Source organism: Camarhynchus parvulus, chromosome 18 (genome assembly GCF_901933205.1).
Source record: "Camarhynchus parvulus chromosome 18, STF_HiC, whole genome shotgun sequence".
In the NCBI taxonomy this organism is placed as follows: Eukaryota; Metazoa; Chordata; class Aves; order Passeriformes; family Thraupidae; genus Camarhynchus; species Camarhynchus parvulus.
This window is the reverse complement of record NC_044588.1, coordinates 4,974,876-5,001,302: the sequence shown is the minus strand read 5'-3', so window position 1 is coordinate 5,001,302 and position 26,427 is coordinate 4,974,876. Positions and strand designations below refer to the sequence as shown.

Here is a 26,427-nt window from a genome sequence, read left to right as displayed (position 1 = left end):
TGGGGCTGGCACCGGGCCCGGCCGCACGCGGCTCCGGGGCTGATTGCAAACAGACCGCGGACACAGTCCGGACACACAGCCCCGGCGGAATGCGGAGCGTCCCGGCCCGTCCCGGCCCAGCGGTGATGGAGTGCAGGTGGCACGGCCCCGGGTCCCGCTGGGAATGAGGAGCGTCCCGGCAGGTCACAATGCAGGGGAGGCTGTGTCCCCCGGTTCCAGCTGGGAATACGGAGCATCCCGGTCCCATCCTCGCACAGATGACACAGAAGAGGTGGCACCGTGCAGGGGCACAGTGTCCCCACATTCCCATCGGGAACACAGAGCATCCCAGCCCCACCTGAGGTGACAGAGTGCATGAGATAGTGGCGGGACACAGGGTCCCCCAAATTCCACTGGGAACACGGAGTATCCCAGCCCCATCCTCGCCCAGCATTCCCCCATTCCCATTGGGAGTGTGGAGCACCCCAGGACAGGTGACAGAGTGCAGGAGGCTCTGGTTTGAGGTGCTTTTATTCCACGTTACTTGCAGCCCCCGCGCCGGGGTCAGCCCAGCCCGGCCCGGGCGCTCCCAGCGCTGCATGCCCCAAACCCCAGCACACCCAGGGGAAAAGCAACCGCAGCCCGGAGCCGGGCCTTGGGATGAAGCCTTTGGAAAGCCCCAGCGAGGGGCGGGGGGTCCCTGCCCCACTGGGGTGTGGGCAGTGCTGTCCTGGAGCAGGACAGGCCCTCTGGACCCCTCCCATGAGGGGACATGGGGCAGTGCTGGAACCGCTGCCCCCGGGACTGAACCAGAGCCAGGGCTGGGGAGCTCCAGGATGGGTCTGGGGGTCAGAGGCCCTGTGAGAGGAGGGCTGAGCCCCTCCAGCATCTGCCTGTTCCTCTCCCCTGCCCAGGGGTGCCCAGGACAGCCCCAGCTGGGGGCTGAAGGGAGGCTGGGGGGCAAACCCCTGAGCCCCAGCTCTGGCCAGGACACGCTCCGGAGGGATGGGAAGGCACCGACTGCAGGACTGGCTCCCAGGGCACGATGGAGGCCAGGTGGGTGCCTGAGTTACGTGGCTGCCCTGCAACCCTTCCCTGGGAGTCCAACCATGCACAGTGGGGGGACACAGCATCCGGAGGGGACACCCCTCCTCAAGCCCCCACAGGGTGCCAGAGCTCACCGAGCCACGAGCTGGCACGTGCCCACCCCATGCTCGGTGTCCAGGGGTGCCTGTCCTTTTCTGGGAACATGACAGCCACCTGCCCATGCCAGCGGGGACGGTCAGTGCCGGAGCTGTCACGATCCAGGCACTCAGGCGGGCAGGGAATGAGAGCAAAGCTGTGGGCAGGGAGATGCCAAAGCCTCCCTCTCCCCTTGGGTAGGAAGCGGGCACGGGCAGCTCCCTAAGCCCCCCAGCTCCCCCAGGGCAGGCTGGCAGCAGCTGAGGGCGGTGAGGGGCCAGCCCAGGGCTGAGGAAAGCGTTGGTTCTCTGGGCTGGGAGCCCCCAGAAGGGAGCCAGGAGTAACCGGGGGGCTGGAGCCACCCGTGCCTGGCTCCGCAGCCCGGGCTGGAAGCTGCAGGGAGGAGAGGGAAGGGACAGGCGCCGCTCCCGGGCAGAGCGGGGCTAGGAGCGGGGCAGGCTGCACATCTCGCAGTGGTCCGTGCCCGGCTGGTTCATGAAGGTGCAGTGCTGGCAGGGCCACATGGCCGCGGCCACGGCGTGCGACGAGCCCCCCATGGCGCCGTACTCCTGCAGTCCCGGCAGAGGGACACCCACTGTGCCTGCGGGAGAGAGCCCGGGGCAGTGCTGGCATCCTGCTCACACCCCCCCTGCAGCCCCCTCCCCAGCCCTGCAAGTGCTCCAGGCCAGCTTGGATGGGGCTTGGAGCAACCTGGAAGATGAACTTCAAGATCCCTTCCAACCCAAACTATTCCAGGATCCTGTGACCAAGGAACATCTTCCTGCCCATGAGCCTCCTGAAGCCCCTGTGGCAGCTCGGGAGCAGCTCCCGAGCCAGCTCAGCCAAGGGACAAGGAACCCCCCTCCCTGAGGGACACCCTGCCCCAGGGACCCCCCTCTTACTGCAGAGCTGCTCGATGGTCGCCCACTGCTCTGATTTTTTCCAGGTCTGTGCAAGCTCCTCATTTTTGGTCCTCACGGCTTCCAGCAACAAGCTGATGCTGTCCTGGAAGTCACAGGTGGGAAATGAGCACTCCAGTGCAAGGCAGGACCCTGAATCTGAACTGTTCCCCTTTCCCAACATCCTTGGGGTGCCCCAGCTTATCCTCTGCTCCCCAGCATTCAGACAGATCCCAACACCCCTAAAGCTCCTTTCCTCTGCTCCCAGGAGTTACTCCCTACCCCTGTGGGCCAGTGTCCTGGCATTGCAGGCCAGTCCCACCTTCCAGAGGAGCAATCCCTCCACGCTGGAGCACTCCAGCCCCCATCCCTGTTCCCACCCTGATCTCCAGCTGCCCACGGTCATCCCGGCTGCCTCGCACATGCGCAGCCTCTGGCAAACACGGCCCAGCTGGATCTCCCCGGGAAGCTCCGGGGCAGCCGCCAGGCCCCAGTGCCCGGCCAAGGGCAGCAGAGCTGCACAGCCAGGACCTCGCTGGCCTTGAGCTCCGGAGGCTCTGATCTCCTCATTGTTCCCACCGAATTCCTGACTCTGAGATAATTTTTAAAACACTTCCAGCTCTGGGAGCTGCAGCCAAGTTGGCTCTGGGATCATGTGGACAACAACCCCCCTCAGTGCTCCCAGCAGCTCAGGGGCTTTGTGTTTAGAGTTTAAAAAAGGTTTTAGAACTCTTTAAACCTTCTCCCAACAGCTTGGTCGGGAAGAGCCAGCACAAGGGCCTGCGCAGGGTCATGGGATTGCAGGAACTGTCACCTCCACCCTCCTGAGGGACCCCTGGAGGGGCTGAGGGCCCTGGGATGGGGGGGATGGTGTGGGGACAGGACCCTCCCAGCCCCGTTACGTACCCGCAGAGGCATGACCTCGTTTGTGACCAGGAAGAGGAGCAGATGGAAATCGGAAATGATGTCTAGGAAAATGGAGGAAGTATTTTGGGACAAGTATGTGGCCAAACTGTGGAAGTCCTGGGGAGAGGGGACAGTAATGAAGAGAAGTCAATTCCTATTTGGATCCACTAACAGATATTCCTGTTCCTCTCGCTGTCATCTGCAGGGACATTCCCAAAATCAGATCCCCGCCCAGCTGACTGAATCCCAGCTAACAACTTCCAGGAAAAATGATCCCTGGGCCCACAGGAGCTCCTCTTGACCAAGCCCAGCACCCACAGAGCTGATCTCAGATCCAAGAGGTGCTGAGGGGGAGCCAGGCAACTCCAGCCTTGCTCCTACAGAAAAGAGGAAGAGGACATCTCATCCCATCCTCTGCCTTGACTTCTTGCAGGAACAGCTCTCTGTGCTTAAGGATTCCATCCAGAAAGAGAAGGGAGCAGAACAGAGCCCAGTCTCAGCAGGTTTGTGCTGTCACTATGGGGCTGGAGCCCCCTGGCCTCTCTGGAGCTGCGTGGCAGGCACAGGGAGCCCTGATCCCATCGTGGATGTGGCAGGAGCACTGGCATGCAGACACTGCTCCGTGCAGGAAGGACCTTGGCAGGCTGAGCCAGGAGGGGGTGACTTGAGGGCACAGCTGTCCCTCTGCAGATGTCAGCGAGCACGAGGGAGGCAGAGCCCATCCCCAGGGAACCCAGGAATCCCATCAGGAATCTCCCCTCACCTGAGTTTCTCCCAGCACATCGCGGTTCTCGATAGGGAATGGGTTTTGAGAAATAGAAAAAGTGTAGACTGGATCCTTGGGGAAAGTTGTAGTAATCTAAAAAAAAAAAGAAAAAAATCTAAGGAAGGATGATCAGAGACCAGTGGGATATGGGAAGCAAGTCCAGATAGCTGAGAACAGCCATGGCTATGATCCCAGCTCAGCCAAACAGTGAGGCATCCTGCAGGGATCTGATGGCTTTTAATTTAATTTAAAGTGATATTCCATCACCACACCTCTTGGCTCCCTTTCTAAGGAAGCTGGAGGGACATGATGGGTTTGGTCCTGACAGATGCCACGGAGAGCATCCCTCTCTGCACAGGTCACTGGGATACAGCAATCCTGGCACAGCTGTGCCCTGTGCCAGGCAGCTGCTGCTGGAGGGAGGTCCTGGGGGGATCCTAATGCACGTTCCAACCCTCTGTTTTCATCCCATGACACCCCAGGTATCCCAGGAACAGGTGCCTACACTCCTGCAGGAATTCCTGTGCTCTGGCACTGCCTGTGCCAGGGGCAGCTGGACCTGAGAGGCTGCTCCAGGTGGATCTAATGGTTGTTGGCACCACCTCCAACTCCAGCAGTATCATCTGGCATCCCAATTATTTGCTTTCCTGCCTTCCACACTGTAACTTTGTTTCCCAGCCCCAGGGCTGAGCTGTGCCGTGCCTGGCAGCAGCCCTGCTCCGGCCAAGCCGTGCCAGAGTGAATTCCCTCCTCCAAGAAAAGGCATTTCTGGACAACCTGCTGAGTCACTCAAAGGAGATGGATCCCTAATTGCTGCTCCAGAGTTTCCTCATTAGGCAGTGCCCGGGACACGGGTCCATGGGGCTACTGCTTTCTGGCCATGTGGCTCTGGGCCAGCTCAGAGCCCTGATAAGGCCCCAGGCAGTGTTTTCCTGGAAAACAAATGTGTTCCTGGCACCACACCGACCCCACAGAGCAGGGCAGCCACCTCCCTGCTAGCAATGCCTGGCAGCAGCAGGCAGAGGAGGACAATGTGTCTCAGGAATCCCCTCCACTGGGGATTTCAGAGGTGGGTTAGCAGGTTGCTCTCCTGTTAGCATCTCCTGTAGGAAGCAAACACGTGCAGGGAATACTCACGTCTATGATGAGGTACTCGACCGGGAGCGGGCGAGCCAGCTGGGTGATCTCGTTCCCAAACTTGTCTATGTCCTGAAAGAAAAAGAGTTGGATTATTCCTGAGCATGGAAGTGGTGTGAAGCCCAAGGGATCCTGCCCTGGAGATGCTCGTGTAGAATCCTGTGCTCTGGCAGGTCACTGAGGGTGTGGAAAAGAACCTGCATGGGTGGTGCAGGGCTGCCCGATTCCCTGCTGCTCCCTGGGGCTGGAGATCTCTGTAATTCCAGCATCTCTGGAACCAGGATCTCTGTTTCCTTGTGAGCCAAGAGAGTGCAGAGTCACCTTGGGCTTGTCTCCCACTAGAGAGAGGCTTGGAATTATCCACTGAGTGTAAAGGTGGGATTCTTGGCGTTGTTGGACTCCATGATCCTTGTGCATCCCTTCCAACTGCAGGTATCCCAAATTCCATGATTTTAAATACGATTTAGGCAGCAACTCCCTCTCAAAGAGAGGGACAGGTCACCTCTGCTCCCTCAGCCCAGGCAAACCAGCCTTTCTGCAAATCCAGCAGTGCCTCAACCAACTCTTCATCTGGGAATTGGGAATCCAGGCACTTCCTCGCACCCAGACCCTTGGAACCAGCACATCCCATGGCGTAAACTTGTTTTGCTTTGCCAGACGAGGAGAACATAAAGTTTAATTAGGCAGACAAACGGCCGGCATATGTTCATTAATCATAACCTGACAATTAGACGTGATTGATGTCAAACACGCCGGGTTCAAACGCCGCTTCGGAAATAAATCCCGGAGAACTGACACTTTTCATTAAAGATTCCGTACGAGGGGGTTGTGTTTTCTCCCTAAATCATCACTTAACGTGGCATAAATCATTCATGGAGCCCCACATAAATCATACGCCCATAATTCCCAGTCAGGGATGTTGTACTGGACGTTCCATGGGCTCTCAGTGGCAGAAGCTGGATCTGGAGCTGTCACCCCCCAAAGGTGACAAAGCCTTGCTCTTCCCGTGTGGGATGGGAGCAGCATTCCATGGGCTGAGCCAGGGAGCACCATGCAGGGCCCTGCTGCCCACAGCTGACTCCAGGACTCCCTCCCCTTTCTCCCAGCCGTGTTTTCTCCTGGAGAACACCACTCCCCCGCTCTCCCTGGTGTTTACACAGCACAGCTATGCAGAGCAGCAGCCAGCACCACCCCTCTCCCAGCCAGACCTCGCCCCAGCAGGCTCCAGCACGCTGCTCCCCTCCAGGCACAGCCCCCTCCCCGAGCACCCCCTGTCCCCAGGAACTGTTCCCTCTGTAAAAAATCTCCCTTCCAGTCTTTGAAGCGCCTTTGAAAGGCAATCCTGATAAGGATCTTTGCTCCTCGCACATGACAGGTTGTGGCCTCAGATCTCTCTGGCTCCGACAGGAGCAGGAGGAGCTGTGGAGCCTTTTTTTGGGAGATCACAGGACCTCAGAGCCAACCTGCTTCTAGATCTCACTGATACCACAAAGACAGGAATCAGATCCAATCAGCTTCCCAAACACAATCCTGCCCCTGCATGAAGGGACCTGCAACAACTCATGCATAATTAGCCCATCTGGAATTTATTTTCCAATCTAATTAAGTTCTAATATGCAGAAACATTTTTCCAGCACCTGTTGGCTTTAATCTCCCCCTCTGGGGATTTCCATGTTAAATGCCTGCTTTTTCATGGCATGTTCCTGAGGCCTCCAAGACATCCACAGACTGGAAACCTTGTTCCCCCTGAGATGAGGACATGTCCTGATCCTGACAGGACAGTCCCCCTAAACCCCAACATTCCTCTCCCACCACCATGATTACTTAATTATATTTTAAAGGGCTTAATGAACACCAAGTTGGGATTGTTGGGAGAAAGATCTTTCTCCTGAGCTTGGCATCACCAGGACCCTCCCAGCATCCTGTTATTGCTGCAGCCTGAGACCCCCAAAGCCCAATGGCACCAGCTCCAAAGGGAGGCCAGGAAGGGGTTAATGGAGCGAGGAGCATTTGGCTTCAGGATGAAAATCCAGCAGCAAGACCTGGAGGGTCTGGACAATGCATCACCCCAGTGGAGATTGCATCAAGGCTGGCACTAGAGCCTCTCAACCAACTGTTGGAGGCAGGAGCTGCACAGGGATGAGGGAGAACAGGGAAAAGGGTGGGAACCCAGACACCTCGGCAGGATGGAAAAACTTCTGGGTGGCCTCAGGATTATCCACGGAGGGTGAGGGGAGCTGCCAGCCAGGAGGGAGGCTCAGGATCCACGTCCCAGGACAGCCGTGAGCATCCCCCCGTCACCGTCCCACGCTGCTGTCACCATCCCACGCTGCTGTCACCGTCCCGTGCCGTGAGCATCCCGCATCCCACGCCGTTATTCCCGACCTGCTCCCTCTGCTGAAGGCACGGCAGAGCTCGGCAGCCATCTGTCCTTCCATGTGTGAGTAAATCCCAGCTTTGCTCTTCCCTCTGCTGACTCGCAGGCGCCTTCCCGGGCAGTCCTGCCCCTCGCACGGGCAGCAGGACTGAGGTGCAGTAACAAAGTGACTTCTCCAAGAGCAAGTGACAGGTCAGGGAGAGTTGAAATCCTTCCCAGGAGACTCCTGCTGAGCTAATCCAGCATCCTCCTCCCCGGAGCAGCTGGGACATTTGAGGCTAAGGCGGCTCATGAGCTGGTGGGAGGGCAGCAAGGGAAGTCCTTCCCCGTCAGTGAACACTCCCCGCAGCCTGGCTCTCCCTGGGAAGAGGATTTCCAATGCCATGGTAGGACAGCCTGCCTCACAGGTCCTGCTGGGCTCTAATAAAAGCAGGGCCCTGGCTTGGGTTGTTCCAGGGAGGGATGGGACACGTGTCACTGGTGCCAGGCCAGGGCTCAGACATGGCTCAGCCACAGGAGAGCTCAGAGCACGTGTAGAACTCGAGGGCAAAGGGCTCTGGCACAATGCTTGTAAAGGGCCTTTGTCTTACACCATCCCAATGAAACTCTGGGGGAATGTTAAACCATCCCAAAGAAACTCTGGACACACATTAAACCATCCTAAAGGAACTCTGGGGGGATGTTAAGGCAGCTGGAAAATGTAATTCACTGTGAGGATGACGATGACATCGTGTTTGCGCTGAGCTGTCACAAATACCTGTGATAAGAGACAAAGCCAGCCAGCCCCCAAATCCAATTATCCAGGAGTTTTAAAGTGTCTGTAAAACATCAGGAATCTCTTCCCACAGTTGATGAAGTTAATGGTGGAGCAGTTCAGCGCTGCAGAGTTCCAGTGGACTGGGAGGAGGTCACAGCTGGGACGGGGTGCAGCAGCCCAGGAGGGATCCCCCAGCCGCACCCTGAGCACTCCCTCAGTGTTGAACATCAACCCAAGGTACATTCTCGATGAAATCCAAATCAATCCAGCTGTTTTCTAAAACCAGATGGACAGAGGAGGCTGCTCAAGGACAGAAGTCAGGCTGGAAAATCGTGTGGAATATTCAGCTGGGCTCACCCTCCTCCAGCCCAGAAACTGGGTGAAGTGGCCATTGCAGCATCATCATCTTCACTCACAGGGTCCTTATCCCAGTCCATGTCCGTGTCTGCACATCCTGGACTCCTTCCTGAGCTCTGTGTGCTGAGCTGGCCAAGCAGCACGTGCTGGTTATGCCCTGTTCCAGCTGGAACCAGTGCTGATGCTTCCCAGACACCCCAGCAGGCCGGCAGGGATCCGTTTTTCCTCCTGGCTAACCTGGGGAGGCACTTCAGAGCAAAGGAACTTGTTCTCACAGTCCCCAAACCACTGGGGCAGAGCTCTCCCCTCCTGAGCCAGGACAGCAACGGCTGCAGGTCCAAAGCCAATTCCATGGGGTGGCTCCTCAGAACAGCAGGCCAGGGGCCAACATAAAGGGAATGGTAAAGAAATACAGAAACCACCCAGCTGCAGGCTCAGGAAAACCACAGGACAATGCCAGTGCCATCAGCTTTCCCATTCCCATGGAAGAAAAGCAGGCCCTTTTCCCATTCACAAGCTGGAGGTGAATCCAGTGCTGCTCTCGGACAGATCTGAGTTCCACGGGTCCTGCCTCACATCTGGCTGCTCTATAAATACATCCACACTCCACAAACAACAGCCTCCTGGTCCTCATCCAATTAGAATTAATTTGTAGGGCTCCTTTCATCCTAAAGGGCTTTTCAGATGAATACTTGGATATTGTATGGGAACGCACATGGACTTTTCTCTGCAGAGTCCCAGAGGAAACAACAACTACTCCAAAGTGCAGCTTTCTCCCAAAAACTTGCTGAGGGGGGCAGCACAGAGGGGAACCCCACATCACAGACTGGGGAAAAAGGGAGAGCAAGGTGCTGGACCCCCAGGATTCCATCCTGTGCCACCAGATTCCTGCTCCTCCCGGAGTTCCCCGGGGCTCGGACACGGCTGTTGTCACCATCCCAGGATGAGGTAGCGTCTCTGATCTCAAGCCTTGCCCATTTAATGGGACCCCAAAGGTTTCCCAAGCCAGGAGTGACTAAGCTTTCCACAGATTTAAGAACATTCAAAAATAACTGAGGGATCCTAGAGCCAAATCCGTTGGAGGCTGAGGGAGAATCCCACCCGGCGGGGCCATCCTCGAGCACTCTGGAAAGGGCAATCAGGGAGAGAAGCTCTGAAACATGAAATCAGCTGCAGCCCGACCCAGTGAATCAGTGGATGATGGAAATTTCCATGGAAGGCTGGAGCCATCCGTTCCCATTTTGTTTATCTCCCTGCTTCAGATTAGAGATGGGAGTGAAGCCCTTCTGGGAACACCCACTGGCTTCCTGCTGCTCCCAGCACCCCGGGTGGGCCACATGTGGGCCACAGACCTGCAGGACCTCCTGCGAGGCTGCCCCAGTGTGGCACGGCCTGGGCTGCTCCACAGTGGGATGGGGGCATGCCAGGAGATGATCTCACCCTCCTCACGTTCAGGGCCAACCTTTGCACAGCCAGCTCTGCTGGGTTGTGATCAGCCCTGGCTTATCAGCCCCTAGGAGGAAGCTGCCTGCTCCAGAGAGAGCAGGATTCCATCTGCTCTCCCTCTCCAGCACTGGATTCAGCCCAGAGGTGTTCCTTGTTTCCAGGTGGGGTCAAGGCCAGCCAGCAGTCTGGCACATGGAGGCTCAGAGGGAAACCAGCACTTCCCAGTCCCAGGTTCAGGGCATGCAGGAACACCCTGATAGCTCCATTCCCATTGCTGGAGCACAGTCCTCTCATTCCACTCCTCCCGAACAAAGGCAGCTTTCCTTGTCCTGTGCTCTTTAAAGGACAGCTTTACCACAGGCAGCAGGAGCAGACAGGACAGGAAGGAGATAACACACGGGGTGATGGATGGCTAATTAGCCAACCAGCAGTGCCATTAATTAACTCCTCTGTCCCTGCTCATGGGGCACCAGGAGCCCTGGGCTGGCAGCGCTATCGGCACCCGCAGGGAGCCTGAACCAGAGCTCCCAACTTGGCCATGCAGGCACAGGAGGGGCTGAAGGGCTCCAGAACAACTGGCAAGGGAATAATGACATTCCATCCATCACCAACAACCCCCAAGTGCAGCAGGCAGGGACAGCAGTGACACCTCATGTCCTTCCAAGACCCCTCCTGCAGAGCTGCCTCCAGCTCTGGGCTCCTCAGCACTGGAAGGACATGAAGCTGGTGGAATCCACAGGAGGGGGTATTCACCTGGAGATATTTACTTGGAGAAGTCTCCAGGGATATCTGAGAGTCCCTTCCAGTGCCTAAAGGGGCTCCAGGAAATCTGGAGAGGGACTTTGGACAAGGGGTGGAGAGACAGGGGCAATGGCTTCCCACTGCCAGAGGGCAGGGTTGGATGGGACATTGGGAAGAAATCCTTCCCTGTAAGGGGGATGAGGCCCTGGCAGTTTACCCAGAGAAGCTGTGGCTGCCCCAGCCCTGTAAGGGTCCAAGGCCAGGTTGGATGGGGCTTGAATCAACCTGGGATAGTGGAAATTGGCAGGGGATGGAATGAGGCCCCTCCCAACCCAAACCATTCCACGATTCCATGACATGGAGTACTTTGGACCTGCTCTGGATGCACGTTCTCCCTCAGGGACAGGGGCATGATCCCAGATCTGAGCTGGCCAGGCCCTCAGCCCTCACCTTGTAGAAGACATCAGGCACGTACTGCTCGCTGCTGGACTCCTTGGCGTAGCCCAGCTCGGGCGCGTCCCGGCAGGGCAGCAGGCACTCGTCCCGCACCAGGGCCATGCACTGGTTGGACACCTGGTAGCCCTCAAAGTGCACCTGGTTGTCAGGACCACCTGCAGGAGGAGAGCATGGTTAAAGATCCCAGGATCACTGAGGTTCATCTGTGACTGATCCACATGCTGTCACCCAGGCCAACATCCCTGGGCACCTCCAGGGGTGGGGGCTCCATCTCACAACCCTTCCCGTGAAGAAATTCTTCCTGAAAATCCTGCACAGGGTGATTTCCCTGGTGTAACTCTGGAAGAGCAGCACTAAGGTTGGACTCGATGGTTTTGGAGCTCTTTTCCAACCTTAACAATTCCAAGACTCCCTGATTAAACACAAAGCTAACAGTGATGAACACTGAGATGAAGTTGCTGGTGCTGCTGCATGGCAAGAATTTTAAGCAAGAATTCCCTCTAAACTCCACGTTTTTATAGCCACACACATTTCCACAATTATCCCAAGAGCCAGAGCCCAGGGAACAGCAGGGATGCTCTGCCAGGAGCTCCAAGGAGGAGGAGCTGCCCTTCTGGGGGCTCTGACAGCATCACCCTCCACTACCCTGCAGGTATTTCCTCCTTCTCCAAACCAAACTCAGGCATGCAGCTCCTGTGGCCCTGTTTCACTCCCAAGGATCCCTGAGCTGCAGATAACTTGGCCATGCCAGGCCTGAACAGTGTTTTCTCAGCCTGTACTGGATGGTTTGGTGGAAATCTGACATGGAAAGTGGGAATTAGGAGCCTGGCTCGTGGAAGGATCACATGTTTGGCACTTTCTTTTGGATAATGTAAGCAACATGAGGTCATGTGTCACTGGAATACAACTGGAAAGAGAGGAGGGAGGCACATGGGAGAAAAACGTTACTATTTCCAAAGCCAGGAATTCAGGAGGGAATAGGAATTAATCCATGTGGAGGATTTAAAGGCAAAGTTGAGGCAAACTATCCAAATACATTTCTGCAGCACAAAAAGAGGGACTCGAGTGTTTAAATAGAACCTGCTGGGCTGAGTGAACAGAAGAGAATGAAATTAGCTGGAACAGCAAAGAGGAAATATTCCTTTTCTACCCTTTGATCTGTAACCTCAATCACTCACTGCTCCAGAACAAACACTCCTAGAAATTAAACATAGACCAGGACAGGGGAAGGCCTGAACGCAGTGTGTTTGCTCAGTAAAACACCTTGTTTAATAAAAATATAAAATAAATAAATAAATGTATAAAAGAGAGATACAGATCTATATTTAATGAGAGATGGATGTGTTTAGCAGTCTGGAACATACAGGCACGGGCCTGTTAACTAAAAAAAGAGCTTTTTCACTGAAAAAAAGGCCCTGGGAACCCTTACAAAGCCAGGCTCAGGGCAGGCAATGTCCCATCCCACTTTCACTTTTCACTCTGGATGTTATTTGGAAGTCATGAGGGTTTTTTCATTGTGTTAAACAGAGCCAGAACCAGCGATTCTGCTCCAGGGAAGGTTTAAATGAAGACATGTGTCATCCCATGGAGAAGAACACAGTGAACTGGGAACACTCCAGCCCTCCCAGCACATGCCAGTGTCCCCCCTCCCAGCCCAGCCCATCTACAGTGCCTCTGGAGACTTCCTGAAAATGGCTAAAACCAGAGGCTTTAACCATAAGCACTTTACAGGAGCTTCTGTTTTACTCAGCCAAAAGAATGTTTCCAAATTTATTTTTTTTTCCCCTGAGAGATTTTTTTTTCCCTGTCAGGTTTCCCTGACAGCGACATGAGGGAGGTAAAGATCCCTCCTGAAGGAGGAACTAATCCATAACTCTGGAGTGTGTTGTGGTTCTGCACTGCTGCTTCCAGGCAACAGAATTTGGAGCTTAAGGATTTGAAATAAAAAGTGAGCAACAGTTGTTGCCCTGGCTGCAGGCAGAGAGTGATTTCTGGGTCAGAGAGGTGGGGCTGAGCCTCAAGTAAGTCTCTTTAAACAGTTGTAGAGTAAAAACCAGGCAAATTAATAATGAGTGAGTATTGCAGACAGGACAAAACAAAGAATGAGGAAGTATTTTAGTTGATAGAGCAAACCCCTTGTTAAACAGGACAGATGGGGAGCAGGACATGTGATTTTTGGCATATTCTTCTACTAACAAGAGGTAATTCAGGTGAAGCCCGGAGGGCTGAGGCCAGTTTGTACCTGTAGCCACAACTGTGACAAACTTGGATCCAAAGTGCCCATCGGGAGAGAGGCGACAGATGTTGGGCTGCTGGTTCTGGAAGTTGCCAGCTGTGATGCACTCCTCTGCACTCAGGAAATACGTGTCCTGAGGGGAGAGCACGGACTCCAATCAGCCAAAGGACAAGGTGACGTAGCCCAGACCTATTTCCCTGAGCTGCAGCCAAGGAAAACGACCAACACCCCAGGAAAACACGCTTTCGTGGAAAGCTGCTGAGGAGCCCGGGACAAGAATGTGACCTGTCAGCTCCCCAGCTCTGGGCTGCCTCAGGACTGCCCCAGCCAAGTCCCACCCACCTCTACACACCTTCTTTTTTTCGAAAAATCAAGTTTCACTTTCCAAATATGGATATCACTGGTTTTACAAGGACAGGAAGCTGTGGAGGTCGAAGTTTGAGCCATGTATGTGTCACAAAGCCCAGCCCATGGGAACATCCTCTGAGTCACTCTCTGCCTCACTGGGCTTGTCCCTCACATCCCACTCCACTCCTTGGAGTTTTCTTAGCCCTAAAAAGGGCAGGGAGAGATGAGATTTCAGGGAGAAATTGTTCCTTGTGAGCAGGGTGAGGCCCTGGCACAGGTGCCCAGAGCAGCTGTGGCTGCCCCTGGATCCCTGGAAATGTCCAAGGCCAGGCTGGACACCTGGGACAGTGAAGTTATTCCTGCCCATGGTGGCACTGCATGGGCTTTTAAGGTCTCTTCCCACCTGAACTATTCCATGATTTCATGAGCCCCATCTCCTCAAAGCAGGGATGTGAAGGGCTCCAGCAGCTCTGCCTGCTTCCCAAACTGCTCAATCCCTAACATTTCCAAGGGTTCCAGCTCCTTTTCCTTCAGAAGTGCCTGGAAAACCCCATCTCCCAAGAACTCCAGTGCCACCTGCAGCCCTGGCTCAGCTCTCTGCCTGGCTCAGGAGCTGGAATTCACTGGGAATCTGCTGGGTCACACCTGGATCTCACCTTGTTCCTGCTGTATCGAACGGTTCCTTTCCGTGTGTCTTCCGAGACCAGGTCAGTAAATATCCAGCCAACCTACAAAGGGGGATGGAGAACGTTACTTTAAGGAAAAAAAGGACCAAAAAAAAGAAGGAAAGAGGAAACCAGAAGAGCTCAGACATTTTCTGCTCACAGGACACGATGTTCTTGGCTCCTCTCGGCCCTGTGCACACTGCTGCAGGGAATGGCTCTCCCAGCTGTGCCTTGCTCCTTGGAATCCCATTTCCAGGAGCAGCAGCATGCCAGCTGGCCAGCCAGGGCACCTGCAGCATTAGGTCTCACTGTGGAATATTTCTTCATGGAAAGATCTGGAGGCTGCAAGAGGCCTCTGTGCCAACACCCTCTCCCACCCCCAGCATTTCCTACGGGGAGTTTGGAGCAGGATCCAGTGCCCAGGGCTGACAAAGCAGCTCAGGTGGCCCCAGCCTGACCCTCTCACACAATCCCAGTTTGAACCTTGCATGTACTGGTTAAGAGAAATCTCATACTGGAGTGTGACTCATTCCAAACTGGAGTCAGCACTGACCCCAGCAAGCACATTCCTGCTTTTTGTGGTACAAACACACCTCGGAGCGAATCCTCTCACACACGTGTGATGTGTGTCAAACACCTTGGCATCAACCCTTCCACTGAGCTGTGACATGGACACACACCTTGGCATGATCCCTCTCCACCCAGGTGCCAACCCCAGCTCCCACAGCATTAACCCTTCCAGGGCAGAACTGATCCCAAGTCCCCCAGAGCCCAGGCAGACCAAAGCCTGCAGCCAGCACTTGGTGACGTGTTAAGTCCCATGGATTAAAAATATCTGATGGGAGAACATGGAAATAAATAACACTCTGAGAAGTTTTGCTCCAGCCTCTGGCGAGGGGTGGGATCTTATCAGAGAGAACAAAGCCCTCCCCAGATGTTTACAGTCTGCACTGAGCCTTCTGCCAGGCGGGTTTTCTCCAGCAAGTCAAATCTTGTTTGTGTACATCGCATTCCTGGCATTCCCACCATACCAACGCTGCTCCCAAACCGGAAAACAGCACTGCAGGTTGGGGGGCTCTCAGGAAATCAGGGAACCCTGACGGGATCACTGCAGCCTGGAACTGAGGGGGGCCTGCACCCCTAACCCCACACACCACTGACCCCCTGCAGCACCAAGGAGGGGAACACAAGCCAAGGGCAGCCCCAGCTCCTGGAAATGGAGCACAGAGGCAACTCCAGCTCCATCTGGGCCAAATTAGCACTTGCCAGGGAGATGCTCCCTGGGATGGCTCCTGTTGGAGGGGAAAGAAAGGGAAGACAGGAGTTTGTGCTGCTTTGCCCCTGCTACTGCAGCCACACAGCCCTGTGAGGGGCCTGTGCTCAGGAAAACCCTCTGGATTTGGGTTTCAGACCTAAATATGTACCAGCTGCTGACACTTTAGCAAGATTTAGGTAGCCTAGAGGGTGCTGGATAACCTCATGGAGCTGGAGAGAATTACTGACCTCCTCCCTGCCACACATAGACATGAGATCTGGCACATCCTGACCTTTCTCAGGCCGAGCTTTGCTGCGATCTCATCCACAACCTCGGCTTTGGGATCCTCCAGGATCTCCAGGCTGTTCTGGGTGCCAATCTGCAGCAAAGAGACACTGGTTAGTGACACAGAACTGGGCAAAAACCAGGGCAGCCACTGTGGGCAGTGAGGCAGAGGCTGGGAGCAGAGGTCTGGGCTTCCCCTCAGGCATCACCACAGACTGGTGTCACCCCAGAGACCTCCCTGTGCCACTCTGCTCTCAAGCCACACTCCCAAGGAGCCATTTGTTCCTTTTCCACTGACAAGCTGTTGGATTTTACTTGGCAGCCGTGCAGAAGCCATGAGGAGGAAGGAAATACGTGAGGAGCACTCGGCTGAGGAGTGGTGCCGGGCCCCACCTAGTGGGGATTCCAGCTGCTCCAGCCAAACCCATCCTCAGCCTCTCCATTATTTCGTCCTCAAATCATTTATACTTCATTCTATCTAATTAAGCTGCTTCAATTTTCCCAGTGAGCTGGTAAGGAACTGAAGCAAGGGATGCAACTGTTCCTTCCTAGCACAGAATCTGCTGGAAAAGCAGGAATCAAGGAAAGATTAAAAGTGAAATCTGCTGTTACAGTCACCCTGGATTTAAATTATCAAAGGGTGAAAAACAACAAAAAGCAAAATGAGGGTTTAAAATTCTTTCTCTGGCTGTAATGGATGGTGATGTTAAGGACAAATCATGTCCTCTTTTCCTCAGGACAGTTTTCCTTGGGGAGCTGCAGCTGGAAACACCAAACTAAAAAGGTGTTTGTGCGTTCCCTGATCCTGCGTCGGCATTGAGGGTCCTGGGTCTCACCTTTTCTCAGGACAGTTTTCCTTGTGGGCCTGCAGCTGGGAATACTGTGTGAGGTTTTCCAAACTGAAAAGGTGTGTTCCCCAATTGTGAGTGGCCCCTGAGGGCCCTGGCTCTCACCTGGGGGGGTTCATAGATGGCTGCCACCTCCGCCCGGATTCCCAGCGGGATGTCTTTGTGCTCCGTGTACCGGCCGTACAGATATCCCAGATGTTGGTTCCCTGTCTTCCTCCAGAAGTCTAGGAAGCGATCTGCAATTGTGTGGTTCTCAAACATGATGTTGTCAACATGCCTGTATTTCTGTTTGACAAAGTTCAAGTGTCAGGCCGTCCTCCGCTGGCTCCGGTCCCTTCCCAGGACACGCACCACCCTCCGGAGCTGGATCCTGCACAGCAGGGCTGGGGGAGCCTGGGGGGGCTGGGGGCTCCCTCCCTCCTCCCTCTGCTCAGCTCCCACCCCTCTGCACTGCTCCCTGCTCAGGCTGGGGTGTGGGATGTGCTCAGCACCTCGGGGGCTTCACTGGGACCTTCACCCCAAGAGGGTGGAGGTCCCACCTCTGCAGGAAAAAGGACTCTGAAATTTAAGAGGAAACAGCAGAACCTGAGTGGCCTTTTGGATGACCCCCTGAGGAAAAACGGTGGGATTATCAGCAGGATTCACCAGGGCTGCTAGCTCAGTCCTCACGCTGGGAGGAAATTCTGACCCAGGACATTCTGGAGCCCATTTGGCAAGGCCTGAAGACCTGGACAGGATTGCCCTGACACCTGGAGGTTTTGTGCTCCTGGCTCTGGCTGGCTTTTTTGGAAGCCACCTTTCCCAAATGAAAAGCCAGGTCCCCTGGCAGGTGCCCCAGCTCCTCTCACCTGTCTGTTGAGGGTGATGGCACTGGGCTGGCACTTGGTGCAGATCCCCTCGGGCCAGGGAGGGTGTCCCTCACACCCCGACTTGATCTTACAGCTGATGTTCTCCAGGGCTACAAACTTCCCTCTGGAGAGGAGGGAGGAGAAAGGGGGAAGAGAAACAGGGAACAGAAAAAAAGAAAGGTGGGACAGGGATGAGAAGGGGGAGAAGAGAAGGAAGGGAGGAAGAGAAATACAGAACAGAAAGAAAGAAAGGTGGGAGAAGAGGGAGAAGGATGAGAAGGGGGAGAAGAGAAGGAAGGGGAAAGAAAAGGAAGAGGGGGGAGAAAAGGAAGAAGGGGAAAGAAAAGGAAGGGGGGGAAGAAAAGGCTGCTGTTAGCACAGTAAATGCATTTGGAGCAATCATTTATGGAGGGAAATGGGAAGTAAGAGATTGTAGCACCACAGCAAATCCTCCTTTCATGTGCACAAGGCTTCCTGGAAAGGGAAGTTCCCTTCAAATGGAAGTCTCATGGACTCGAGCTGCATCTTCCAAGGTATTGAGGAATAGCAGGGAGAAGATTCCACCCCTGTGTAATTTATGTCCACCAAGTCTGAGAAACAGGCTTGGAGCTTGGTGTAATTAGGGAATTTCTTTCCTTCCATCTGGCCTTCCCTCCCATCAGGAGTGTTTCCTGGAAGGAATCATATTGCCACAGGAAAAGAAAAAATAGAAATAAAATGGGGACATAAAATAAAAAGACAGACTTATTTTTTCCCTCCTGCCTTTTCCTTTTAACCTCAACTTTTTAATGTGTTTTTTTTCTCCTTCATTTGCCATTCAATCCTCGTGTCCAACACTGAGATCTGTCAGTATTTTCATTTCTGTTAAAAAAACCCAAAACTCCAACCAGATTCCCTTAAACCCAGAGATTTCCTTACTTGTCTGCCCCTCCAGTCAGCTTCCTGATGTAGGCATGGAATGACATGTGCTTCACAGGAGGCTCCAGATGGTTCAAATAATCCTCATCGAAGGGCTGCCAAAAACACGGCACAGAGCAGAGCCAGGTCACACACCTGTCTGATAACACCCTGATCCCTCAGCAAATGCATGTTCCACACTCAACCCCGCCAATGTGGAAGCAATCAAGGAAATTCAGGCTCATTTGCAAGGCAGCTACTACTGGGATGCAAACAGTGGAGCTTTACAACGGGGAGTTTTATGGTGGCCTCCTGCTCTGGGAACAGATTGGCCCCACAAATCAGAATCTCAACAGCAAAAGGTTTTTTCCTTTCAATATCTAACAACAAACAATGGGCCCAGCTGTTCCAACACGGCCAAGGACTGACAGAGCACTTCCAGCAGAGGGGAAGAGCCATCCTGGAACAGCAGGATCCCCTCTGGGGGGGGTGGCTGCTGCTTTGTGCCACAAATGACACAGCCCAGCACGTCTGGAGGTGTCACTAAAGCTGCTTCAGCCTGGACAACCATGGAATGGTTTGGGTTGGGAGGGGCTTTAAAGCCCACCCCCTGCCATGGCAGGAATACCTCCACTGTCCCAAGGTGCTCCAAGCCCTGCCCAACCTGGCCTTGGGCACTGCCAGGGATAGAGGGGCAGCCACAGCTGCTGTGGGCACCCTGTGCCAGGTGGTTAAACTGGGAAGTGCTGGGATCCAGGAGAGAGGGGACAAAACAAGAAAATCCAGGGAAAAGTGAGGACTGAGGGAGAAAGGAGCTTTTTTGAAGCACTTCTTCTGTTAAACTCATTACTGCAGAAAACCAGCTTTAACCAGGATCAACCCAGGGCCACAAAGGCCTCGAGCTTTAGTGATCCCAGAACCAGCAGCTCTGGCAGTGCAGGGCAGGATTCCAGCCTGGAGCTGCCACCTCTTGGCAGGCACCATTCCCAGGAAAAGTGTTCCTACTGGGAGGAACTGGGGTCAGCCTGTAGCACCTGCCTGGGGCTCTTACCTCCAGTGGGACACAGTGCACACATTTGCCCAAGGGGCCGTGGCGACACCTGGGCAGAGAGAGAGACAGAACTGGGGTTAAATCTCATTTCACCTGGAAATTGAAGGAGGAATAAACAAATCTTCTTTAATCAGGGAAAAATCAGCCTGTAAAAGTTTATCTGGAGTAAGTTTGGTGTGGAAGATCTACGCAAGCTCAGAGCAATTCTCCATCCCCCACGTGGCAGGGTGATTTTAACAAAAAGCCACCCAAAATGTTCATCCTTTATCAGGCAAGGCAGGAACAACCAGGGAAGTGTGTGTTTATCAGGCAGATAAAGTCCTGCTGGGTAGGGTTACAGAGGGGAAAAAACATCTCCTTTTGTGGGGATTGCTTTAAAAAAATCCCTAAACTAACATCAGGTCAGTGCTGGTTTCCAAAGGAAGGGCCCAGGAGAGGAGCAGCGACGTTGGGCTGTGGAAACAATAAATGGGATCCAGTTGCAGGAGGTTTTTAAAGGATGTTTTATGGCAGATAATGTACAGAAAGGAGAGTTAAATGCTTCTAAAGCACTCAGCATCCTTCACTGGAGATTGATCCACACTCCCCAAGGCAGGAACCAGCCCAGACAGCTCCTTTTATCCTCAACAGCCTCCCCTGGGCCCCAGCTCCCTGCTAGGAACAACTCCATCAATTCCTCTGGAAAATGTGAGGGAGTTCAAGGCAACATTTCTGCCACAGAGTGGTGGGGTTGCCTTTATTGCTCCAGTGATGTGACATCCCATCACTTATGGTCAGCTGGGAAGGTCAGGGAGGATTCTCCACAACTTCCTCATTGCTGCAGCACGGAGGACAAACCACGTGGAGCACAACCCCAAGGGAAGGGCAAACCATTCTGCTTTAGCAGGAATTCCTGCTTTTAAAATTTTCCCTCCAACCTTTTCAGGAGTCTTATTCCAGAGGGTTCCAGCCCCAAGGCCACAACCAGACATCAGGCCAGGACCCAACTGGCTCATTAACACTGAGCAATTAAAAGCCCCCTCCCAGCAGAGGATGTTTTGGCAGCACCAGAGCAGGTTTTGGGTGGGTTTAACTTGTTGTGTTATTTTTACACAAAGAGAAGCTGCTTTGTTTCCCTAAGCCTCTTGCAAGGGAGAGCTTTGGGAAGTTGGACTTTGGTGCATTTTTGTGAGCAAAAGGGACTTCCTGGTTTCATGGAGAGGTCAGGCAGACATGTGATGAAGGGAAGCCAGAGCAGGCAGAGACCCAAGTCCCACTTCCAAACCTCTGCCATTGGATACTGCCACTCCTTCCCTTCACTTCCATGTTTTCCTTTATGAGGAGTGGCTGAGTCTGAAGGCACAGAGTGCTCCTGCTTGGGACAGCAAATCCTGGAATGCTTTGGGTTGGAGGGACCTTAAAGCTCATCCCATTCCACCCCTACCATGGGCAGGGACACCTTCCCCTATTCCAGGGTGTTCCCAGCCCCGTCCAGCCTGGCCTTGGACACTGCCAGGGATCCACGGCAGCCACAGCTGCTCTGGGCACCCTGTGCCAGGGCCTGCCCACCCTCCCAGGAAAAATTCCTTACCAACACCTCATCTACCTCTGCCCAGGAAGAATGCAGAACGTTTATTCTAATCTAGAGAACTGCAGTGCTTTAGGAGCACAAAATCCAGAAGCACGAGCACCAGGGTCTCCTCCATCTGAACAATGAAAGAGTCCTTCCTGCCAAAACCCTGGGATTTGGGCATCTGCTTCCTCCCTGGGCTCACCAGGGGCTGTTTTCCCTTGAGGGCACTCAGGATGGAGCCAAGGGCAGCTCCCCCAGGAACTTCCAGGCTCTGCTGAGCCCCAGCTCCACGGGCAGGACCAGGAGCCACCCCCACTTACAGCTGCTGGTCTCGGTTCCGGTAAATCTTCCCATCCTGCTTGATCAGGTACTGGTCAATCTCATCTTCCACCACCTGGGGGGCCCCCCCAGGCCGGGAATTTTGGGAGACAGAGGTGTCCATGGTCTCTGAGGAGGAGCCAGCTGGGCTGGAGGGATACAGGAACAGCATATCCCCGTGCCTGCAGGGTGGGAGACAGCACAGGGCTATGGGAGCTGTGGGAGACAACAGCCAGGGGGCTGGAGGTGCTTCCCAGCAGGCATTCCATGGAAGGGCATGGAATGAGGCACAAATTGTAACCAGGCCAGCACAGGTGGCACCTGGAAGCTGCTCTGTGAGCCACCTCTTCCTGCTTTTATTTGCAATAAATGCAAATCCTTCCAGCAGGAGACAAAGCGGAGGGGAAAATAGGGAGGAGGGAGTGGGGATGAAGGAGTGAAAACAAGGATGTGGGAGAGAAAGCTGGGATGAGGGAAAAGAGGGTGAGGGAGGGAAAGCAGGCATGAAAGGGTGAAAACAGGGATACAGGATGGCAATGGGGGGATAAGGCAGGGAAAGCTGGGGATGAGAGAGGCAGAGTGGGGATGGGGCAGGGAAAACTGGGGATGAGAGAAGCAAAGTGGGGATGAGGAAAGCTGGGACAAAGAGGTGAAAGCAGGGATTAGTGAGGGAAAATGGGATGAAGCCTCCCCACAGCAAACACGCCCCAAGGAGTGACCCAAGGAACAGCCACCACCTCTCCTGTGTCACAGGGAGGAGGGCACAACCACCAAGCCCTCCTCCCCAATCCCAGGAGTGACACTGGAAGCTGGGCACTCCTGGGATGTGGTTTCTCCCATTCTGGAAGCTCCAAGCAGAGCCCCCCACTGGTGAGGACTCACTTGATCTTGAGCAGGTTGAGGGATTTGTTCTGTGCTGCCGTGATCTCGCCGGTCCTGTTGCGGTTGGTGTACACAGAAAATCCATTATTCCTGAAGCCAAACTCCTTGGCCACCTGCAACACATGCAGCAGGGACAGGGTGTGAGGTGTGAGCCTCCTGAAAGGGGCTCAGAGCCACAGCTGACCCCAGCGAGCTTCTCCTGCAGAAACTCAGCTCAATTCCCCCCCATTCCTGAGCTTGGCATAACAGGAGATGGAAACACCTGGAAAAAACGAGCAATGGATTAAAGCAGGAGCTGAAACAACTCCACCAGAACTGTCTCTACCTCACACCACACAAAGGCAGAGCTCCAGCCACAGCCAGGCAAGCACTGCATGACTGCAGGGGGAAACTTCTCCACTAGCCCAGTTTCCTTGCCCCAGCTGCACCAGCACACACCACCAAGCCATTCCCATCCTCCTGCCACCAGAATTCCACAATCCACAATCTTCTGCCCTCAGCTTCATTCCCCCCTCCCAGCTGCTCCACTCAACCTCTTCCTGCTGCTCTGGCTGGTTTTCCCCCCTGTTCTGCTCTCTCCCATGGAATTCACTCCACAACAGGCACCCCTCAGTCCCCAGGCAGGTTCTCCCAGCTCAGATTAAGTCTGGTTCACTTGGAATCACTCCAACACCTGTTCCCAGCCAAAATAATTTGCACATTTAGCCCCTTGAGAACTTCATCAGTTTAAAAGTGGTGTTTAGAGTTTGTCTATTTGCCAGGTTTTGCCCTAAATTCTGAAGTGAAAGGCCTTTATTTTTATTAATAAAAACAATCCCCATGCCTTAGGTCCGAGTCAGGGATGGGATCCTGCCCACAGGACAAATCTGATGAGCCACAAAGAGCTGTCACATGAGCACAGCCATGAAAAGCAGTTTTTTTCCTGTCAGCTCAGCTGCGATTTGCAGCACTGAGTGATCCCTTTGAATGGGACCCTTTCACAGGGATCAGCTCCTGCTCCTCAGGCCACAGAATTCCATTTTTGGGGGCAGACAAATCCCACAACACATTAACAGCAGGTTTGAGCTGATGCCTGATCCTGAGCACATCCAGAGTGACTTTTTTGGGTGCTTTTCCCCAGGATGTGCCAGAGGAGACAGGGAAGATTCCCCAGCCCTTTATTCCTTGAGCACTCCTGGAGCAGATCCAGGCTCATTCCTGGAATGGAAGCAGCAATCTGACACCTCTCTAATTACAGCTGCCCCCCCCAACACCAAACCCAGCCCCTGGGTGAACATTCCAGCATTAAAATCCACGGCACAGGTAGGAGAGACCTGGATTTAGATAAAACACAGATCTCAGGTGGGAAAATTTGCCACCTTCCTGTTCCAAGCAAACCCTGCAGCAGGGAATAAACCCAAACACATCCCTGCTGCAGCTCAGCCAGAGCACAGAGCCTGCCCCAGATGAACAGGCCATTCCAGGTGCTTTTGTCCTGGCAGGAAGTGTTTTCCAGCCCGAGTAACCCGAGCCCTGGAAAGCAGCAGCTCGTTCTGCACAGGCTCCAGAGCTGCTGGAAGCTCCTCTTGCTTGGCTGGGGCTGCAGGGAGTGTCCCTGAGGCTGCCCTGAAAAACAGCAGGATTGTCCTGGCCAGGTGGGAACGCTGTCAGGGAATGCTGTCCTGTCTGGGGCACAGCTCAGCCCAAGCTGTGACTCACAAAGGGAAGGTTCCCACTGCTGCCATTCCCTTCCCTGCAGGAACACACTCATGGAGCAAAGAACCCCCAGGCTGAGGCTCCAGAGGAATTGCAGGAGGGGAGTAAAGGGACAACTGCTCCCTCCTGAAGAACACAGAGCAGCTGCATCACAGCAGGGCCAGCCCCATCCCACAGCGTGCTCCCCTCCCCAGGGGCTCCTGGATCTCACTCCATCCCTGCCCTGCCCTCCCCAGGGACTCCTGGATCTCACTCCACCCCTCTCCTGCTTCCTCCAAATCCATCCTGGAGATCCAGGAGCACACACAGCACACCCAAACAACATCCCAAACCCAAATCCTGCAGCTGAGCCAGCCTGGAACCAGCCTGGAGCAGCAGGATTAGCATCCCACAGCTCCCCTTCTGCTTCCCAGCTGCCACTTCTTTGGGAGAACCCCTTCCCAGCAAAGTTCCCACCCCAGGAAGCCCCAACAGACAAGCTGAAGGAGTTTTTTCTTTAAATTTGTCATTTTCCCTCTGGAACAGCACAAGCTGCACCAATCCAGGTGTGGTTTTGCACATGGAATGCTGCTCCTCGCTGCTGCCAGGGGGGTTAAACGTGGATCTCCCACAGGACAGAGCCAGTGAGCCCTGCCCCATCCCGTGGGAAGGCACTGGGCACCCCGGGGTACCTTTTTGAGGAACGTCCCCACCGTTTCTCTCTTGGTGGCCGTGATTCTCTTCACTCCCTCCGGCGACTGCACACGGATAATCTGGGAATGAGGGAGCACAGGGTCAGGGAGGGGGGACAGACCCACCCTGAACCCCCAAACTCGTGTCCCACACTCCTCCCTCCTCTTGCACAGGTCTGGAAACAGCCAGGGCAGCAGTTCTGGGGCAGCACTGGGTGATGTCTGTGAGCTCGGGGGGATTCATTCCAACCCTCCGGGCTCCTGGCACCAGCTGGCTCCAAGGAAAACACCTCTGGCCAAAGCTCTGACCTCAGAGGTGGAATTAGACCTTCAGGAGGCCACATCAGACCTTCCAAGGGGAGTTATTCACACAGGCACCGGCCCAGCTGGTGTCACTGGGCACTGCACTGGTGTGGCCGAGCCCCGGGAACGGGGAGGGGGGAGAGACTCCGGCGGCTCCCGGGAAACCGGAGCTCCTGGCGGGGGAACGGGGAGAGGAACCCTCGGGGACAGGGACAAATGTAAACCTCGGTGTCCTCGGAGCGCTCAGGGGCAGCGCTGGCACTCGAGCGGGTCTAACGGGGACGCTCAACCGCGGCTGGGTGACACGGGGACACGGGGACACCACACGGGGACACGGGGACACCACACGGGGACACGGGCACGGCGTGAGCGAGGAGGGGACACGGGCAAGGGGCAGGCACTGGAGGGGGCACGGCGAGCTGCCCGTGTCCCGCCGTCACCCCGCAGGAGCCCTTCCCACTCTCCCGACTTCCCTCCGGGGCACAGCCCGCCGGGAGGCGCCGGGAGCCGTTCACCGGAGCGAGCAGCCCCCGAGCCCCCCGCCCCGAGCCGAGCGGCACCGCGGGCTCACGGCCCCCACCCCCGCGGGGAAATCCACAGGGGACCCCCCCCGCGGCGCCGCTCGGGGGGCTGCCCGGCCCGGACACCGCCGGCCCCGCCGCCGGCCCCCGTGCCGGTGCCCCGTCCCGGCCCCACAGGAATCTGCTGCCTCATCGCCCCTCCCCCGGCCGCACTCACAATCGTCTCGGCCATGGCGCTGCCCGCGGGCCTCGGGCTCGCCGCGGCACACAGACACGGCCCGGTGCGGCCCGTCCCGCTGCGCTTGTCCCGGCCCTGCCCGGCCCGGCCCGGCCCTGCCCGGCTCCTCCCGGCCCGGCCCGGCCCGCCGCCTCCCGGGACCGGCCCGCCCTCGCGCCCGGCCCCCCGGCCCCGCGCCCCGCTCCCGCGTTCCGCCGCACCAAGGTTCCTATCCCGGCGTCACCGCCAGTCGTCCCCCCGTGCTGCCTCGGTGTCACCGCCACAATGGTCCCCCATGCTGCCTCGGTGCTACAGATCTAAGTGTCCCCTGCCGCCGCAGCGCTCACTCTTTAGTTCCGCACGCAACCAGAGACCCAGTGGCCTCGGGGGGGCCCCCGGTGTTGGAGGGAGGGATCGGGCCCAGCTGTGGAGCAGGGGGGGATCGGGGCCAGCTGTGGCCGTGGGAGGGTCGGGGGATCGTGCCCAGCTGTGGGGCGGCACACCCAGCTCCATTTAAGCCCGCCCGCAGCCCCTCACATGATGGGAGTGTGACGGGTCCGGGCACGAGGGAGCGGCGATGGCGCTGAGCAGAGTCCGTCTGTTCCAGCCCCACGGGGAGGGCACCCGGCTGCTGCCCCAGGTAACCCCGTCACCCCTTGCCCGAGCACCCCACGTCCCCCCAGCCCTGGGTAGCAGGGTGCTGCATCCCTGGCGGACTCCATAGCGGTGAATCTGGGGGTCCCCTAGGTCAGAGTGTTTTGGGGTGCTCCCCTGCAGCCCCTCATGATGAGCAGGGGTGGGTTTGGGGCTAAGCAGGGCGGTGTGGGGTGGC

General features: G+C 55.6%; 1 protein-coding gene across 1 annotated transcript; it reads right to left on the bottom strand.

Annotated features, from left to right (window-relative positions):
- Nucleotides 1-492: 492 nt before the first annotated feature.
- NPLOC4 (NPL4 homolog, ubiquitin recognition factor) lies at nucleotides 493-25,725 on the bottom strand. The gene is made up of 17 exons (XM_030962215.1): nucleotides 25,596-25,725; nucleotides 24,555-24,635; nucleotides 22,189-22,301; nucleotides 21,309-21,488; nucleotides 19,437-19,485; nucleotides 18,407-18,501; nucleotides 17,489-17,612; nucleotides 16,746-16,925; nucleotides 15,800-15,886; nucleotides 14,244-14,315; nucleotides 13,246-13,372; nucleotides 10,998-11,158; nucleotides 4,870-4,941; nucleotides 3,730-3,825; nucleotides 2,967-3,083; nucleotides 2,064-2,166; nucleotides 493-1,762 (listed from the first exon to the last, which is right to left on the bottom strand). Exons 1-17 carry the CDS (start codon nucleotides 25,608-25,610, stop codon nucleotides 1,605-1,607), a joined length of 1,830 nt encoding a protein of 609 aa, XP_030818075.1. The 5' UTR covers nucleotides 25,611-25,725; the 3' UTR covers nucleotides 493-1,604.
- Nucleotides 25,726-26,427: the final 702 nt, after the last annotated feature.